The sequence below is a fragment of the Camellia sinensis genome, chromosome 6 (assembly GCF_055761805.1).
Source record: "Camellia sinensis isolate YWXY chromosome 6, ASM5576180v1, whole genome shotgun sequence".
Taxonomy (NCBI): Eukaryota; Viridiplantae; Streptophyta; class Magnoliopsida; order Ericales; family Theaceae; genus Camellia; species Camellia sinensis.
Window position 1 is genome coordinate 201,070,902 of NC_138966.1, and position 19,100 is coordinate 201,090,001.

General features: G+C 38.0%; 1 protein-coding gene and 1 pseudogene across 2 annotated transcripts; one reads left to right on the forward strand and one right to left on the reverse strand.

Moving 5' to 3' along the window:
* The first annotated feature begins 502 nt into the window (after positions 1-502).
* On the forward strand, positions 503-8,265 carry LOC114264466 (uncharacterized). The gene is made up of 13 exons (XM_082872960.1): positions 503-1,360; positions 2,276-2,690; positions 2,775-3,447; positions 3,690-3,730; positions 4,636-4,704; positions 5,195-5,295; positions 5,827-5,905; positions 6,170-6,268; positions 6,406-6,474; positions 6,635-6,684; positions 6,787-6,868; positions 7,057-7,151; positions 7,737-8,265. The coding sequence occupies exons 1-13, from the start codon at positions 999-1,001 to the stop codon at positions 7,858-7,860; spliced, it is 2,259 nt and encodes a 752-aa protein (XP_082729086.1). The 5' UTR covers positions 503-998; the 3' UTR covers positions 7,861-8,265.
* Positions 8,266-15,892: 7,627 nt separating this feature from the next.
* Positions 15,893-18,307, reverse strand: LOC145793998 (WD repeat-containing protein 55 pseudogene; annotated as a pseudogene). Its single transcript, XR_014333970.1, has 3 exons — positions 18,197-18,307; positions 17,058-17,225; positions 15,893-16,919 (listed from the first exon to the last, which is right to left on the reverse strand). The product of XR_014333970.1 is annotated as a WD repeat-containing protein 55 pseudogene (transcript).
* Positions 18,308-19,100: the final 793 nt, after the last annotated feature.

Here is a 19,100-nt window from a genome sequence, read left to right on the forward strand (position 1 = left end):
CATTTGAGCCACTTTTGAGCCACAAAATTTGAGCTACGAGACATCTTTCCTTTTCAAATTCTTTCAAATCTGACAAGTTCACTCTTGTGAAATTTATTGATTTGTAGATGCATTACTCTAAACTCCAATTTTTAATTTCTAATTTTATGTGAATTAAAATGTAATATTGAGTATGTGAGGTCTACCACGAATCTTATTATGATAATTTGAATCGTTTAATATATAGAATTTATCAAATACTTTATGCTTATAAAAAATTATGTTGATCAAATATCAATAACTCCTTAATTATAATATATTTTTTATCAATAATAAGTATAATTTTAAAAATAAATTATTTACAAAAATATATTTCAATGAAAAAAAAATCAATATTCAATTAACTTAATTTATTATAAATATAAAATACTCAATAAAATCTACCTATTAAATCAAAACGACATCAGTAACAATACATTCAAATTCAGTATATCAATCGGAGGGGAAGTGATGACCAATGAGTGAATAAAATTTTTCATATCATCTCATTTTTGGTTAGGAAAACGCATTATCGTGTAGACACGCACGGAATTGGCTATTAAGGAACGTGGTGGATACGCGCGAGTACGAAGCTCATGGGCCTAAATACTGGTCCACACACCTATAAAACGACAACCTGTCGAAATTGTTAGATTCAGATTATGATGAGAGAGAATCGCAGCACAGAGAAAGAAAGAGATGAGAGAGAAGCAACCAAAACTTCTCAAGCCGCCTTCTCAAACCGCCCATAGAAGACGAGACTCGGAGAAAGAGAGAGAGAATCACACTCACACAAACCCGAAAGGAAAGGAAAAGAAAAGAAAAGAAAAGAAAAGAAAATAGAAAGCTGAGACAGAGAAAGTGAATCACAGTTATGGATCCATGACTTTTTATTATTGTTATTATCTTCTTCTTCGACCCATACTTCGTTATTCAAAACTTGTATTTGAGTGAGTGAGCGAGCTTGATTTGAACCATCAATGGAGTCACCACCACAAGCTGAAGAGCTTCTGAAGAAGATCCAAGACCTCGAAGCCGGTCACGCCGACCTCAAGCACAAGATGTCGAAGCTCATGATCTCTGACGATCGCAAATCGAACCAGAGGTCTCACTCGGTGTCGCCGCAGCGGCCGAGAGGGTTCAATGGTTCGGCGGCAGTTTGGAAGAAGGGTTCGGCGTCGTTTCGGCATTCCTCGCCGCTGCAGAGGGAGAGCCGGAGTTCAAACCCAGCCGCCGGTGGTCCGCCGGCTGTCAAGCTTACTGATAGGCAGTATTTGAATATATTGCAGTCGATGGGTCAGGCAGTTCATATATTTGATCTCGACATTCGCATAATTTACTGGTGAGTCAATTGAATTGCATTTACATTCCTAATTTTGGCAAATTTTGGTGCTAATTTTCGCATTCAATTCACGGGGGTCAATTCTTCTTCTTCTTTTTTTTTTTTTTTTTTTTTTCTTCTTCTAGTTATCTCTCTTTTTCTTTGATTTGTTGTGTATGGTTTATGAGCAGTTTTGTAATTTCAAAGCTATAGAATTGTAGTTTGGCAGTGTTTCTATGGGTTGAGATTGATTACAGCTTCTAATTCTTGAAATTGACACAGCTATATATTGGACCATAGAAACTTGAAATCATGAAGTTGATGTAGGATTTTAATAGAAATCCATGGCTAAAATCTCAAGCCAGATCAAGAAAAGAAAACAATAATAATAGATGTCTACTTGACGCGTGATGGAGATAATCCAAGTGTTAGACACCTTAGTGGTTGTCGTCTCCCGTCTCCAAAACACTACTCTTCTTCTTGCCTCACATAGGGATGGAAAACGTATGAGATAGAGGCTAGATTTTAGTGTAGAAACCTTAACCACATATTTTTAGAGCTTCAATTCCATATTTGCCCCTCATAAATAAATGTAATTACAATTGGGAAAATGTTTAATACCTACAAAAAAAAAAAAAAAAAACTCCCACAAAAGTACTCACAATGATGCAGTGTGCCAACTTTTGATTTGTTATACATTCAATGATATAGGGCTCAACTCCCTTGCCACGTTATTGTAGGTGGATTTGTGCGTTTAAAAGTGTGGGTCTATAGCATTACTCTTACAATTGGGTCTGGGCTCTACACATTTAGTTTAACCCATACTTTAACACACGTACCATGATCAAAAGATGTGTCATGGTCCGGTCATGTTTTTATCTTGTTGAGTAGGAATGAAATACCTGTTATCTATTTGGTGCATATTCAATTGTGCAGGAATAGAACTGCAGAACTCCTTTATGGTTATTCTTCGGCGGAGGCTCTTGGTCAGGACGCAGTTGGGCTCCTAGCTGATAACCGAGACCACGATATAGCGAATAATATAGTGCACAGGGTAGTGACGGGGGAGAGCTGGACCGGTCAATTTCCTGTTAGGAACAAGAGAGGGGATAGATTTCTAATCATAGCAACCAACACCCCCTTTTATGATGATGACGGCATTTTGGTTGGGGGTATCTGTGTATCGAGTGATTCGCGTCCATTTGAAGACATGAGAACTGCATTGTCGTTTACGAAGCACTCGGAGGCAGATGCTATCTTTAGCCAGCCTAGAAGCATTGCTTCAGTCAAACTTGGTCTTGATCCTCAGCAACCTCTCCAAGTTGCAATTAAGTCTAAAATATCAAATTTGGTTAGTTTCACAATTTTTATGTTTCTGTGGTAAATATTAGACTATTAGTGTAACTTATATTGATTGGTAGAAACATCAAAACAGGCTTCCAAAGTGAGCAACAAGGTTAAGTCAAAAATAAGGACTGGAGAGAACAGCGTGGTTCATGAAGGTGGCAGTGGAGATAGTCATCAGTCTGATCATGGTTTTTTAGATGCAGCCTTTTCTGATCATAGGGATGATGCTACTTCTAGTGGAGCTAGCACGCCAAGAGGAGATATACCGCCATCTTCATTTGGAGTATTTTCTCAGGGTGCGCATGACGTGAACTCCCAAGGAAAACCCTCAAGAGATTCTGGTGATGAGAGTGAAGGAAAATCTGGAATCCACAAAATCATTACATCAAAAGCAGAGGCATGGATGGGTAAGAAAGGAATATCATGGCTGTGGAAAGGGAATGAGCGTGAAGGGATGGAGGCAAAGACCACTCGTTTTGCCTGGCCTTGGTCGAACAATGATCATGAGAATGATTCGGATCATCAGAAGAGTTCTGTTTCTGGTGTGAAACCAGAAAATCAAGTGGGTGAGAGTAGTCGGCCTACCAATAATGAGGCTTCAGGGTCATGGGCATCCTCATTGAACGTTAACAGTACAGGTAGTGCAAGTAGCTGTGGAAGTACCAGCAGTGGTGCTCGTAATAAAGTGGATGTGGACACTGACAGCTTGGATTATGAAATCTTGTGGGAGGACTTGACAATTGGGGAGCAAATTGGGCAAGGTAAATATTTTTTCGTTTAACAGGTTTTGATTATTGATTATTGAGGGTTGATGTTATCAACTTTTGGAAATCACTCTCTCTTTCCCCCATCCCACTCTCTTTTCCTATTTATTTATTTAGTGTGTGTGTGTGTGTGAGAGAGAGAGTGAGAGAGAGAGAGAGAGAGAGAGAGAGATCTTTTGCTGACTTATGTATAATTCTAATTGTTATGTCTCCACTCTTTTCTTTTGATGTTCTTGCAGGTTCTTGTGGAACCGTATATCATGCACTGTGGTATGGATCGGTATGTTCTTTGGCTCCTCTATGGATCTTGCTGTTGATAAGATTTTTTTTGCCAGTATAATGCATGTAAGAAACATCCTTTAGTTTTAGTCTATTAAGTGGGAGGAGATATATTATGTCAAAGTTCCTTCGATAAAATAAAACTGAAATTTAAGTATTGAAAGTTTCTAACACTGAATGTTTATACTGAAATATTTAAGTACTTTTAAAATTGCAAATTTTAATTTAAGGTTGTTAGTTAAAGTTGATAATTGAGATTACTTTCCTTTGCGCACATTCGGCATTCAGTTGTCAAGTATCTTTTACTTAAAATTAACAAATTTTTAATAAATTTTTAGATTTAATTGATAGGTGATTATGAGATATCTAATGCACTTAATTGACAACTGAATATGTACATTTTTAGTCTTAATTCTATAATTGACTATGCCTAACTTTTTCTTAGCATTGCCTATGGAAAAACTTGAACCCTTGACCTCCTAGTGAGCAAGAATTCTGGTCAAATGGGTTACACCAAATTGGTTTAACTTTAATTTTTAATGTTGCAGGCTATGGAAAAAGTTCATCAGCTCTTATATTATTAATTATATTGTTTAGGGAAGTTTAGGCTAATTACATCTACAATTATCCCAAATGCTCATCATATCAATTTGAAGCTGCATTGCAGACCTGAGAGAGGGGGGGGGGGGGGGGGGGGGGGGAAGAAAAAAAATGTACAAACTATATTATGAGTTATGAATGGCATGATGTGATATTTGGCTTTAGTCATCACTCTAATCAAATTAAGAAAGGATGGATCATGGAACCTTAAATTTGAGTTGGATGTTTAAATAATGTTTGATTGAATCATGTCCCTTTTTTGCTCATTAAAAGTACAAAGAAAAAAATTACATCAATGTTTTGCAGGATGTTGCTGTCAAGGTTTTTTCCAAGCAAGAATATTCAGATGATTTGATATATTCCTTCAGAAAAGAGGTGTGTTTAACCAGTTGATGCATAATTCAGAAGTCTTATGTAATTGAAGTTGATAGAATTTGTTGCTAAAATTGAAATATTTAAAACTGAATCTCCGTATAATTACCATGATGAGACATAGTGAATAGGAAGTGAACACACAACACAGAAGGATGTGGTACACAAAACATTAGCATGACTCAGCGGCCATTCTTGTTGTCTGCATGGTACTGGAATTCTAAGAATTCTTACATAACTGATTCTGTTTAAAGGAAGAAATGAAGATGTAACTCTGTTTTATGTAGATTTTGTTAGTATTTGATTTTGACTCTAAACAAAGTAGCCTTCATAAATGTGGAGGGATAGGATGTCCAGTCCTTTTTTTGTTATTTTATTTTTATTTTTATGTAGCTGATTAGATCATTTGTGTTGAAAAATGATTTTACTAGCATTAATAATTATTCGGTGGTAACATATATGTTGACCATACAGTTTGTTTTTGTTTATGAAGGTATCTCTCATGAAAAGATTCAGACATCCAAATGTTCTACTTTTTATGGGTGCAGTAACTTCACCTCAGCGTCTTTGTATTGTTACAGAGTTCCTTCCACGGTTCATTCTCCACTTCCCTTTTGAGAACATATTATTCAAGCAATTTGACTAAAAATTGTTGTGTATTATTGAGAACTTCTTGAGGGAGGTTGTTAGAATTCATTATGGGAAAGAAAATAGTATAACTTTTGTTCCAGTAATGCCGGAAAAGTGCAATTTCACTGGATTGCAACAAGTCCTTTTAGCTGCAAAAGCAGTCTTTGGGGCCTCTTCGATTTGCTTACCTCGACTCTCATCCCAAGACTATGCGAGGAAGTAATATAGTAGCGAGGGCCTAATACTATAAGAAGGAGCTGGAGGGAAAGAAAGAGCAGATGGGAAGCTAGTGGTTAGCCGGTGGCTCTGATATGAAGGGGAGCATATAGGGCGTGGAGCCCTTTTATCAAATAATTATCCAATTTTGTTTTTATTTCCCCCCATATGTTAATGATTTTGTATTGTTTGGAACCCTTTTAGAACTTCGTACATTTTGGTCTTGCAGGTTGTAATTTTATTATCTATTTATTTATTTTATTTGTTTATTTTTTGTAGTGGAAGCTTGTTTCGGTTGCTACAGAGGAATACAACCCGGTTAGATTGGAGACGACGTGTTCACATGGCTTTGGATGTAGTGAGTGTCACTAGGTCCAGTTTGCATGTGGAAAATATCATTTCACTGACAATTGTCACTATTCTTGTCAAGTTCAGCTTTTGTTTTCTGATTGTTGCTTAAACTTTTTCCATGTGAATGTCAGCTCTTTTTGTTTGTTTGTTTTTTTTTTTTAAATTTTTGGGGGCCTAGTAAGAAATGATAAATTTGTTTTTTTTGTAGATTGGGTAACTTCTCTTTAGTAATTATCTGTAATTCCTCATTTTGCTATCAACCCTTCTACAGGCGCGAGGCATGAATTATCTTCATCATTACAACCCCCCTATTATTCATCGTGATTTGAAGTCTTCTAACCTTCTAGTTGATAAGAACTGGACTGTGAAGGTGTGCTTTTACTTCTGTTTGTATTTTTGCAATTTCTTGTCTTGTTTCTTTTGACAGCCTTGCTTTTGGATTCTTTTCCTTATCCTTTTTTAATATTCTTACCAAAAGTAAATGTTCTTGTTATTTCAACTCAATAGGTTGGTGATTTTGGTCTGTCACGCCTCAAACATGAAACATATCTTACTACAAAAACAGGGAAAGGAACGGTATGCCAACTGGCACTCACGAATCCTTTAGTTACATTGGTTTAATCTCAGTCTAATTTGTCATATGATGCTGCGTAAATCTAGTGATGCTGCGTAAATCTAGTTTTTAGTTGATTCATAATGCAATGTTAATCCTGGTTTGTTTAATCCTCTTTTGTAGCCTCAATGGATGGCGCCAGAGGTTCTTCGTAATGAATCCTCAGACGAGAAGTATGTCTAATTTAAGGAACTAATTCTTTTAATTCTACTCACACGCATACATGCACACGAATATGTGAATTTTAAACATTTCTCTGTCTGGAAATCTTGTAGGTCTGATGTATACAGCTTTGGAGTGGTATTATGGGAGCTGGCCACTGAAAAGATCCCATGGGATAATCTCAACTCGATGCAGGTATATTGTTCTCCTTTCAAACATTTATCTTGACATCGGTATTGAAGGACTTAACATGGCTGAAAGGGTAGGGTGGGTGAGGTGCTTTCATTTGAATCCATCTTATATGTCATTTAAAAAGAAAGAAAAAAGGAATGGTTGCATGCTTTGTCAGATTGGATGTCCAACAACATTTTGTTTGGGATCAGGTGATTGGAGCTGTCGGGTTCATGAACCAACAATTAGAGATCCCCAAAGACGTAGATCCACAATGGGCCTCTATAATTGAGAGCTGCTGGCACAGGTTTGTTTTATTTCCCCCTACATGCTTATTACACATTTGATTTATATATATGTGCATATATATCATAAAAACAAGGACATAGTTCTTATATTTTTTTAAAAAAAAATTTGTTTTGGGTAAGTGGAAAACAAAAAGGGTGCAAAACAAGGAACCCCTTTTGTTTTTGGCTTACTTAACCATTTTTTAAAAAATATTTATATATACTTTTAATTGTCTTTGTAGTTCTAAGGTAGGTTCACACATGTAGCGTGTTCTGTCGAAGTCATCATGACCAAGATAGTATTGTTGTTATAGACATCAGTGGGTACATGAGCTGCATCCAGTGTTCAGATTAGTAATAGTAGTTCTATGTAGCATAATAAAGAAAGAGAATGCCAAGAACAAACACATACCTATCACTTTTGGAAGGTTGGGGATTGTTAAGGAGCCCTTACACACTTAAAAGACTTGACTTCATTGAACTGGCACTCACTATATATACGTATAATTTTGGTCCTCTTTCATAGATATCAGGTCTAGAAACATTTGTAGTAGTGACTAAGAATTAGAGTTATTGCTAACTTTTGATTTGATGAAAAAAACCAGTGAACCACAGTGTCGGCCAACATTCCAAGAATTGCTGGAAAGGCTTAAGGATTTGCAGAAACAGTATGCCATTCAGTTTCAGGCCGCCCGTTCTGCTGCAAAAGATAGCCAAAAAGAATCATAGGATACTGGTGTTCGACATTTTTGGTCAAAAGTTTGAACTTCGCTGTGCATAAGTTGATAATTGCCACAGTTTGCCACAAAATGCTTGGGTTATCGGAGCAACTAATTCCAGAGAACCTCCCAGCACGCCATAGCAACATAGAGAAATGAAAGGAAATAGAGCGGTCAAGACTAATGAGAGGTCTTGTGGTCAGTCCTGTGTTTTTTTAAAAAAATTCTTTATTGACACCATAAAATCCTGTCGCCAGCAATGTTTAATGTTAAACGATTCATGCCATTGAAGCCATTTTGTGATCTTTAGGAGAATAGAGTTGGGATTTGTACATAAAACACCACATTATTTTCTATTCAACTTAAAATAGTGATCCCATCCTTGTGTTATAAATTTTTTTCATCATTTTCTCAAGTAGGTTATTGTCTTCAATTGTTTTTGTTTTGGTCTATATTTTTTTGGATAGATTGTATTGGTCTACATTGAGGCATTTATTTGCAAATTTGTTATCTGAAGGGTTTGTTTGGGATGTGAGTTTTTTTTTGTTTTTTTGATTTTTGTGAGAGAAAAAATGAAATGATTATGGTTTGGATGTGATAACTTTTAGCTTAGAGCTAAAAAGTCTATTTTGTCCTTTTGTGGCTAAAATGGCCCCAACCCATGCCAAACCCACATGCCAAACGATTACTTAGGGCAGATTAGATGGGAATGGAGAGCGTTCCAGGTTATTTGAACATTCAAATTCCAGTATGAACAAGCAATTTGTTTGGCAAAGCATTTTGTGGAGGATGATACAGTCTGTGAAAGTACAAAGATACTGGATTTGTCACTATTATATCTTGTCAGCCTTTACCAGTTTAGATAAGAAGGTTGATATCAAACCAAGCTAAGCTAAGCGTTGTATTTTAATTGAGGACGGCGATATCAAAATTATTGTTATTATTATTTTTTTTGGGCCATACTTGAGGGGCACTAAACGTACGAGGCTTTTACATTTGATGAAATTTGAAATTTAATTTCAAAACACACTGAGCACCAGCTAGTCAGCATAACAATAGTATTCTCATTCAAATCCTTCTGTGAACATGAAGTAAGAAGCAAATCCAACTTGATTTCTAGGTCTCCGCAGAACAGAAAAGTTCTGTAATGGAATACAAAAACTGTACTTTCACCAGCCCTGTTACTTGGAAAAAAAAATTGAAAAAAAAAAAGAAAAAAGAAAAAAGCATGTCGGACTTGATAGGTGAACGGCTACGCCAACATGACTGTATAAAGGTTCAGAAATGTGGAACACTGAAAGCCTTTCTGGTGAAGCAGGCATTGGATGGCAACAACAGTGTTGCCTTTGTGCTCTCGCAGAGTTCTTTCAGCCACCTTCTTGTCCAGTGTTTCCAAGTTTCAAAGTGAAAAATATATTAAAAGCCTTTGGCATAAGTGAATGGTAACACATTAAAAAGCACTGAGAAATGAAAGGGACCTAACCTCTAGTTCGATTGTAATTATGTCAAACATCAGCTGCATTGAAGAAGACAAACTGTGTACAACGGTAAAAAATTTGAATCGGTAGATGCCTAGTTGCAACGATAATATTGATTCTGGGTTATTGTTTGAAAAATATTATTATATTCAAGTGGGTCCCACAATGGCTGGCTATATTGCTAGCCACAGATAACACACAAGTTAACAGTTAATACTAATGGCTGACACTAACATATAGCTCTATTGTAAAAATTGACAGCTGACACTAACAAATACACTAACACATTAATTGTGGATGCTCTAAGGAACCAGGAAACCATTATCATGTATATTTAAAGCACCCTTACTGAAAATAAGTGGGACTAACAAATATGCAACTGGCAAGAGAATATGTTTTGCTTCAAATTTCATGGTGCAGTACCTTTTAAGATAGTCAAACATCAATGTCCACCAATTCATTGAGTGCTCAATATTAGTTCAAATATTTTATACTACAATACTGAATATAATACTGTGATGTTACTGTAAGATCGGATTGTCAATAAACCTTGAGGGGACCATCCAAGTTGCTAAGTGAGTATGCTCCCCAAGTTACTGATGAGGGTTTGAATCCTCTCTTGTTTGCCAGTTCACTGGCTTAGGGGGTAGCCTTTGAACCTGAGTTCACCTCCTTAGGGTGGGTTCACAGGACCCTGTCTAAGATGGGTTCTCAATTATCACAACAAAAAAGAAAGAAGAAGAAGAAGAAGAAGAAGAAGAAGAAAGGAAAAGGAATAAGATTGTCATTGTGCACAGTTCATTTATAGAAAAAGAAATTGAATATAATCTTGTAGGCTGGAGTAAAGATTGAGAGATAAATCAACAAACAATAACCTGGAACATAATACATATAGGCATCATATAATTTATCAGAAAATATAGGACTTAAGAAAGATGTTAATCTCACTAAAAAAACCTTACAAACACAACTTACTGACTGGACATATAAGTGGCAGACTTGAAAATAATGCAATATTGCTGATTCTTTTCTGAAGTACCTTCTGTGCATACATTAGTAAGATTTGTTCATAAGATTTGTGAGTGAGAACATATAATTTTTTTTGAACGAAGAACAACATATAATTTGGTCCTGATTGCTGCAGCAGGCCTTGACAAGCTAATCTTAGGCCTATCTTATGTTTTTTCTGTTCAACTACACCTAAGCCATAACGGCACTGTTTAGATGTGGCTCGAGTTTGTTGATTGTATTAATATGGAATTAACCACATAATTTTGTACAAAAAAACTTAGGAAGGTGTTATTACTTATTCACATTTCCTTTTGCACAAATACACTCCGTTCTTTATTTTTATTATACAAATATACAATAAAGTCCTTTTGTAAAATGAAAATATGTATGAGATATTTGAATAGAAGGATATGAAGGTCTTATAAAATGAAAAAGTTTCGTTATAATATTGTATAATGAAGACAAGAAGTGGAATGTATTTATGCAAATGAGGAGCGTGAATAACACACCCCAAAACTTATTCTTGGAAATCAAACGATGATTCAATTAAGGTGCATCTAGAATTTCTTAGGAATTTAATAGTTTTGTTGTGATTCATATAACATTATAGTACAGAAACTTAATCATTGAGATAGGGGTGACTAAATGTAATGGTAGTGAAGTGACCACAAATGATGATAAAAAACACAAGTGTCATTAAGAAACCTCAAATTGTTTAATTCCACCATTTCTTTTTCCATGACCTCATTCACAATGAAGTTTTAGTTTCAAACACAGTTAAGTCACAATGGACCTATTTAAATTCCTTTGAAGCACCCTTTATTCACTATCATAAATGAAAATTAAGCTCAAGAGCAGTAAGAAGAAAGAGTGTTGGTTTCAGGAAACCCGATTGCTTGCCAACGACTCCATCTCTTCACTTCATCATAATTTTAGCTTTAATGATTTCACATCTTACTACTGACCAAAGTTTTAAAAGGCTTTTAGTTTGTAGTTTATTAGGGGTCTCTAACATTTTTTTAATAAACTTATAATTGTCTTATTTGTGAATCCAGATATGAAAGACCTTATAAATCTAAGGAAGTGGAATAGTGAAGTCTTTGGACATGTGGAGGAAAAATTGAAAAAAGTTGAGGATGAATTACATGAGTGGGATATAAAAGTTGAAGTTAGAGACTCACAGGAGTTTGAAAAATGTCACAGAAGAGAGGTTCAGAGTTTAGTATGGGACTTGAAGAGGAAAAAAGAGAGTATGTGGCTTCAAAAATCCAGGTTGGTATGGGTTGAAAATGGTGATAAAAATACGAGGTTTTTTCATATTATGGCTAGTAGAAGACAAAGGAGAAATATGCTTGATTTTGTGACAGTGAATGGGACCTTGGTGGATAGGCCAGATTTGATTAAACAGGCAGTGGTGAATTTTTTTGATAAGCTGTTTACAAAGGAGTGGGTGGACAGACCTAAATTAGTTGGTGTGCGTGCTAAAATAAGTCCCCAAGCAGCAAGTATGTTGGAATTAGACTTTACAGACGAAGAGATCTGGGATGCTGTGAAGGAGTGTGATGGGAATAAGGCCCCTGGGCCTGATGGATTCAACCTCGCTTGTTTCCAAAGGTGTTGGTCTATTATGAAAGATGAAGTTATTAAGGTGATGAAGGAATTTCATGTAAATGAGAATCTGGCTAAAGGTGTCAATAGCTCATTCATTTCACTCATTCCAAAGAAGGATTGTCTCATTGGGTTGTTTGACTTCAGGCCAATAAGTTTGGTAAGCTCAGTGTATAAAATTCTTGCCAAAGTTTTATCAAGAAGACTGCGGCAGGTTCTTTTTGACATTATTAGTGAAGTGCAATCAGGTTTTTTGAGTGGACGATGTATATTTGATGGGATTTTAATAGCTAATGAGGTGGTAAACTGGTGGAAGAAGACAAAGCAGAGAGGTGTCATCCTTAAATTGGATTTCGAAAAGGCATATGATTCCGTCAATTGGGGGTTCTTGTGTTCCATGATGTCTATTTGGGTTTGGTGACAAGAGGGTGGATTAGATAAAGACATGTATTTCAGCAACAAGAGTCTCTGTGTTAGTTAATGGGTCCCCAACTTCAGAGTTTTCTCCTTATAAAGGTTTGAGGCAAGGTAATCCCCTATTGCCTTTCCTATTCAACTTGGTGGCAGAGAGTTTGAACATTTTAATGGAAAGAGCAAAAGATATATGGCTGATCAAAGGAGCTGTTGTGGGTCATAGTGATCTGAAGTTATCTCATCTTCAGTTCGTTGACGACACTATTATTTTTTGTGAAGCAAATTGGGAGGAAATCATAACAATAAAGCGAATTTTGAGATGTTTTGAAATAATGTATGGGTTGAAGATTAATTTTCATAAAAGTAAAGTTTATGGAATTGGTGTTGAGGATGATTTGGTGAAGGCCTTTGCAAAAAAGTTGAATTGCTTAACTCAAAAACTACCTTTGAATTATTTAGGATTGCCTCTAGGTGCAAATCCAAGGTGTAAGAGAATGTGGTAGCCAGTGGGGGATAAGTTCATGAAGAAACTAGCTCTGTGGAAGAGGAAATGCTTATCATTTGCAGCTAGACTCACCTTGATTAAGTCTATATTATCAGGATTGCCTATATATTTTCTGTCTATATTTAAAATGCTAGTGGGTATTGCCAAACTATTAGATAGAATACAATATACTTTTCTTTGGGGTGGTGATGAGGTGAAGAGAAAAGTGCACCTTGTAAAGTGGAAGGAGGTGTGCAAAAATAAAAGCCAAGGTGGGCATGGTGAGAGGAAGCTCAATGAGTTCAATGAGTGTTTGTTAGTCAAATGATGGTAGAAATATGGCTTTGAAGATAAAGCATTATGGAAATAAGTGTTGTGCAGCAAGTATGGTCAGTTTGGTGGCAGATGGAGTCCTTTGGCAGTGGAGTCAGGGGGGGTATCTATTTTGTGGAAGGATATTCTGTCCCTAGTTTCAAGGAATCCTTCTTTGAGGGAATTTTTCTTTTCTAATTTCAAGATTGTGATTGGGAATGGTATTAGGAAAAATTTTTGGGTGGATGTGTGGTGTAATAATCAGAGTCTATCTTTTGTTTTTCCTAGACTTTATTCATTATCAGTTGATACGGATGGTTCAGTGTATGATTTCTTTTAACGGAAAACAGAGGGTGATGACTGAAACTTTTTGTTTAGAAGACAGCTCTTTGCTTGGGAAAAGGAGGATCTTTCTAATTTGTATGGGTACCTTCATGTTGCACCAAGTTTAAGAAATCATCATGAGGATCAGTGCACTTGGATGGCCCATCCATCTGGATTATTTTCTGTAGCCTCTGTGTGGAAGTGGTTGGATTCGTGTAAAGGGTCTTGTTAAATTTGATGTATAGAGAAATAGAGAGAATTGTATTATTGATTGATTGATTGATTTATATTACAATGATTCATGATTCCTATATATAGAAGAGGGTGAGTGTGTAGTAGGTAAGGAGTAGGTGAAGTGGAGGTGGTAGTGGTGTAGTGGGTTAGGTTTAGTGGAGTAGGTGAGGTGGTAGTGGTGTAGTGGGTTAGGTTTAGTGGAGTAGGTTTAAGTGGGTGAAGTAGGTGAGGTGGTAGTGGTGTAGTGGGTTAGGTTTAGTGGAGTAGGTTTAAGTGGGTGAAGTAGGTGGAGAGTAGGTGGATTTTAACAGCCCCCCGCAAACTCAAGGGGGATAGGAACTAACCAACTTGAGTTTGGAGAGAGTAACAAAACAAGAAAATACATAAAAATAAAAGAGGATAAGAGACACTGTATGGTCGTGTCAGACCATTGGTGAAGACACTGGATGGTGGTGTCATAACGTTGTAGAGGACACTGTATGGGGGTGTCATAACCATGTAGAGGACACTGTATGGTGGTGTCATAACGGTGTAGAGGACACTGGATGGCGGTGTCAGACCGATGTAGAAGACAGTTTATGGGGTCATGTCGGACCGTTGTAGCAGACAGTTTACGGGGTCATGTCGGACCGTTGTAACAGACACTGTTGTGACAGTTGTTGTGACAGTTTACGGAGTCTTGCCGGACCCTTGTAGAAACTAACCGGAATCAATGTCGGGACAGTTTACAGAGTCTTGTCGGACCCTTTGAAGGAGCGAACCGGAATCAATGTCGGGACAGTTTACGGAGTCTTGTCGGACCCTTGAAGGAGCTAACCGGAATCAATGTCGGGACAGTTTACAGAGTCTTGTCGGACCCCTGAAGGAGCTAACCGGAATCAGTGTCGGGACAGTTTACAGAGTCTTGTCGGACCCTTAAAAAGTCGCACCCTCAAAAGGTGTGCCCAATCTTTCAAAAGGCGTGCCATCAAAAGGCGTGCCCAATCCATAAAAAGGCGTGTCATCAAAAGGCGTGCCCAATCCATAAAAAGACGTGCCATCAAAAGACGTGCCATCAAAAGGCGGGCCCAAGTTGTCGGCGAGCGCCGAGCGGCGCATGATGCGCGTGTCTGCCTCTTCGTCAGGGTCTTTATAAACTGAAGCGGAGGCTGAGGCTTTGAAGCAGAGACAAAAAACCTGCTAGAAAAACTCTGAAAAACTCTTCGTTTTCTGAGAGAGATACTCTGTAACACTTTGTTTTCTGAGAGAGATTCCTGAGAGAGACACTCTGTAACACTCTGTTGTCCAGAAAATGGCTTCGTCTTCCCGTGGTCTGCTCACTCTCTTTCCAGACCTTAACGAGGCAACAAGAGAGATAACGGGTGCGGGGGCCAGTGAACCTCAACCAAGCGCCCCAGGGTTTGCTCCGTTGAACTTTCCTATGCGGTCGGTGGAGCAAAAAATGGCAGTGCAAACTGACATTGAAGCCAATCAGTATACTTTGAAGTCCTGTGTGGAGACGATGACGGCAGTCACAAACTTGTCGCACCGGCTGCAGAGTAGGACAAATGAGGTGCAGCATTTAAACGCCCAACTGGCTCTGCTCCAACGCATGTATAAGGATGCGCGAGCAGAGATAAGTGTGCTAAAGGCGGAAAACAAGGAGCTGAAGCGGAAGGCCACTGTGATGTTCCGATTTGGAGGTCCGCCATATGCTGCAGTGGAGGAGTATGGGGGAGTGATCGTGCCTAGTGGAGTGGGAAACACGGAGGCAACACCGTCAAGGACCGCCCAGGACGGAGGCAAAAAGAAGAGACCGGCGGCAGAGTAGGTCGGTGGGTGGCCGTCTGCAGAAAAGAAAACAAATCTGTTGTTGTGGTGATGGTAATCTTGTGTGGTTTTTTTTTTTTTTTTTTTTTTTTTTTTTTTTTTTTATGGTTGTGGTGTAAAATGTGGATCGGGGTGAACCCCTGAGATGAATAAAATATGGTTTGTTGTGCAAATTGGTAAATGGTTTTGGGTTTTTTTTTTTGTTTTTTTGTTTTTTTTTTGTGGAATATAAAAAATAATAATAAGATAATGGAAAAATGGTGATGCTCACTAACGAGTGGTATAATAATGAAATATTGGTGGAAAAAGAAAGATAGAAAAAATAAAATAAAATAAAATAAAAGGAGGGATAGGAGAAATATATTATAATAAAAATATAGATATATATATCTTAAAATAAAAGAAAAGTGTGAAATAAAAGAAGAGTGGTGTTTGGTCAGACATGGGGGTGATCAAAGAGAATAAGAAAATAGAGGGTGAGGAACATGAGGATATGGGAGAAAGACGAGAAAAAGTAAAAAATAAATAAAGAAAAGAAAAAGTAGATTGGCTTAGAATTCATTACTGAATTCAAAGAGAATAAAAAAATAAAGGGTTTGAAAGTGGAAAATAAAGAAAAGAAAAGAAAGGGGATCATGTGGTGTACTGCCCAGAAACTTTTTATCATGAGAAAATGCAAGACGCTCGATAGGATATTCTGAATGCTCCGCAATTGGCTGTATTATTCTGTTGGGTAATATGCCTACCAGGCTAATGAGCCCATTCTCAGATCCAGTAATAACTCTATCTTCATCAAGCTTTAACAAAGCATCAATAGAGTTTGGGGATAGATCGACAAAGCGGTCACTGCAGTCCTTGAAAAAACCCCATGAATATAATAGAAGAGTTCCAGTTTGCGTCCCACATATAACTTTTCGACCATTCTTCATGATTAACACAGAAAGCAGCTCGTCTTCAGAAAATTCAGAGCGAGTTTGAACCTTGTTGCTCCGAAGATTGCAAACAGAGAGAGTCCCGTCTCCACTTGTTCCCAATAGTCTTATGGAATCAGATGCCAAAGTCATATCTGAAATGTATTCTTCATGAACATCAAAAGAGTTGCAGCAAGTACGCTGCCTGGTATCCCAAACCTTAATACACCCTTCATCATCTCCAGATGCAATGGTTGACTCCGTCAAGCTGATTATTCGATTTGACAGCAGCCCCATGAGAGCTTTCAAGACGAGCAATTGCAGATCCTGTTTCAACATCCGTCGAAAGAATGGAGCAATCCGGAGACCCCGTGACAATTGCACGACCCTCGTTGATGAATCGAAGGGTCCTACAAGATTCACTATGGGCATGAACTTCCAAAAGCCTTTGAGGCGGAGGAGGAGATCGGAGTTCCGGTGGATGCTACCACCGAGGGAGTTCTCGATTGGTGACGAGATCTAGGGTTTGGTGGCCGTTAACGGCGGTGATGTTGTCGGCGTGCCGCTCTTCACGGTGGTGTCTTGCGGTTGCGACACCACCTTGCTCGCTAAAATGGCGCACGAGCTCTGCCAGTCGGTAGTCAACAGTGAGGGAGTGGTGTCGGCGGCGAACCTTGATGGAGTGGTGTTGGCAGCGAACAGTGAGGGAGTGAGAGAGAGTGCGAAAGTCACGAAGAAGATTCGTGGAAGGAAATGATGGAGCGAAGCTTCTCTTCTTGCAGAGGTACGGCTGTGGAAGGTATGTGTAGAAAATTTTAGCAGACTAGGTTGAGGTCCGGCGGGCAGCTAAGGTGAGGTTGTCGCCCGCCGGGGAAGTGAAAATATTAGGTTCTAAACCTGCTCTGATACCATGTTAAATTTGATGTATAGAGAAATAGAGAGAATTGTATTATTGATTGATTGATTGATTTATATTACAATGATTCATGATTCCTATATATAGAAGAGGGTGAGTGTGTAGTAGGTAAGGAGTAGGTGAAGTGGAGGTGGTAATGGTGTAGTGGGTTAGGTTTAGTGGAGTAGGTGAGGTGGTAGTGGTGTAGTGGGTTAGGTTTAGTGGAGTAGGTTTAAGTGGGTGAAGTAGGTGAAGTGGTAGTGGTGTAGTGGGTTAGGTTTAGTGGAGTAGGTTTAAGTGGGTGAAGTAGGTGGAGAGTAGGTGGATTTTAACAAATATCAAATTTGTCATGGATATCTGAAATAATATTGCTCCCCCAAAGGTTCAATTCATGACATGGTTAGCATGGAGAGGTAGGATGAAGTCTCCTGTCTTTGTGCAAAGGATTGGGGTGTTAAAGCCTAATGTAAACATCCTCTGTGTATTTTGCAAGTCAGAGGTGGAGTCATAGAATCATCTATTGTTGCATTGTAGTTGTATTTGGAAAGTGTGGTATGGGATTGTGGGCTGGTGGGGTTTGTCTTGGGCTAGTCCTGGATCAATGTAGTCCTTGATGAGTTAGTGGGCTGGTTTTAAGGTCTGAAAGAAAGTGAGGATGATTTGGAGAATTGTTCCTTTGGTTATGGAAATTAAGAAATGATTGTTTGTTTAATAATGCTTAACCTAATTTTGTGAATTTGGAAGAATTAGTGAAAGTCAGAGTGGCATTATGGGTAAAGTCTAGTATGAAGGATCTGCAATATTTTGAGCATGATTTTATTTTAAACTTATGACAGATCAACTACTCAGGGTAATGTGGTTGTTACTGGTGTATTGGCTGCACAATTCTGTGGTTGTCTGTGCTGCTTGTCTGCACAATTATGTTTGTCGTTGCATGTGCTGCTATTGAACTGGTTTTGGGCTACAGAGTTATCCATCGGGTGATGATCAAGTAGTGGAGGCTTTGCAAACAGAGGCTTTGCTGGATGTCGGTGTTAGTGCCGTGTTGATGTGCTGGTTTTTGTGGTTGTCTGTTGCTTATTGTTTTGTTTTTATTCAAATTTGGTGAAAGTTAGAGTGGCATTATGGGCAAAGTCTAGTTTGAAGAATTTACATTACTTTGTGCATGATGTTATTTCAAACTTATGGCAGATGTATTACTAAGGTCTCGTTTGGGAACTATCATTTTTAGTCAAAAAGTCAAAAAGTTACTAAATTAGCCAAAAAGCCAACAACCCATACCAAAAAGTCAAAGATTATATTTTCTCTCTACTTTTTGCACATCTTTTCGTAAAAAGCTAAAAAGTCATCCCAAACATACTAGTTTTTTTGAGCTCATATTTTAGCCAAATAGCCAAAAAGCTACTAAATTAGCCTGTTCCCAAACGAGGCCTAAGTGTAACTTTGGACAGCTGCTGGTGGAGTGGCTGGAAGGGTATGGAGGGGGCATTTTATTGTGGTGCTCATTGGCTAGAGTGCATATAGCAGCGGGGGATAGGTTATCTGGTTTGTTTTTTGCAAGTAGTCAACTTGGGTTTGCTGCAGTATTGATGATGTTTGTCTGCAGTATTGGTTTTGTTTTGTTGCACAGCTCTGTCATGGTTGGGATTGGTATGCTCACTCTGTCATAGTTGATGCTATTGATAGATCATTGTCATGGTTGCTGATTTATGTGCTGTTCAGAGCTGTTTTGGCTTCAGAATTATATATCAGGTCATGCTCTGGTGCCTA

What these genes read in the sequence shown, in the direction of transcription:
- LOC114264466 (XM_082872960.1), top strand. Translation starts at nt 999, where the DNA reads ATGGAGTCACCACCACAAGCTGAAGAGCTTCTGAAGAAGATCCAAGAC. An exon ending in TATATTCCTTCAGAAAAGAG is followed by an intron (nt 4,705 to 5,194) that starts GTGTGTTTAACC and finishes TTGTTTATGAAG; the next exon opens with GTATCTCTCATGAAAAGATT. An exon ending in ATAATCTCAACTCGATGCAG is followed by an intron (nt 6,869 to 7,056) that starts GTATATTGTTCT and finishes GTTTGGGATCAG; the next exon opens with GTGATTGGAGCTGTCGGGTT.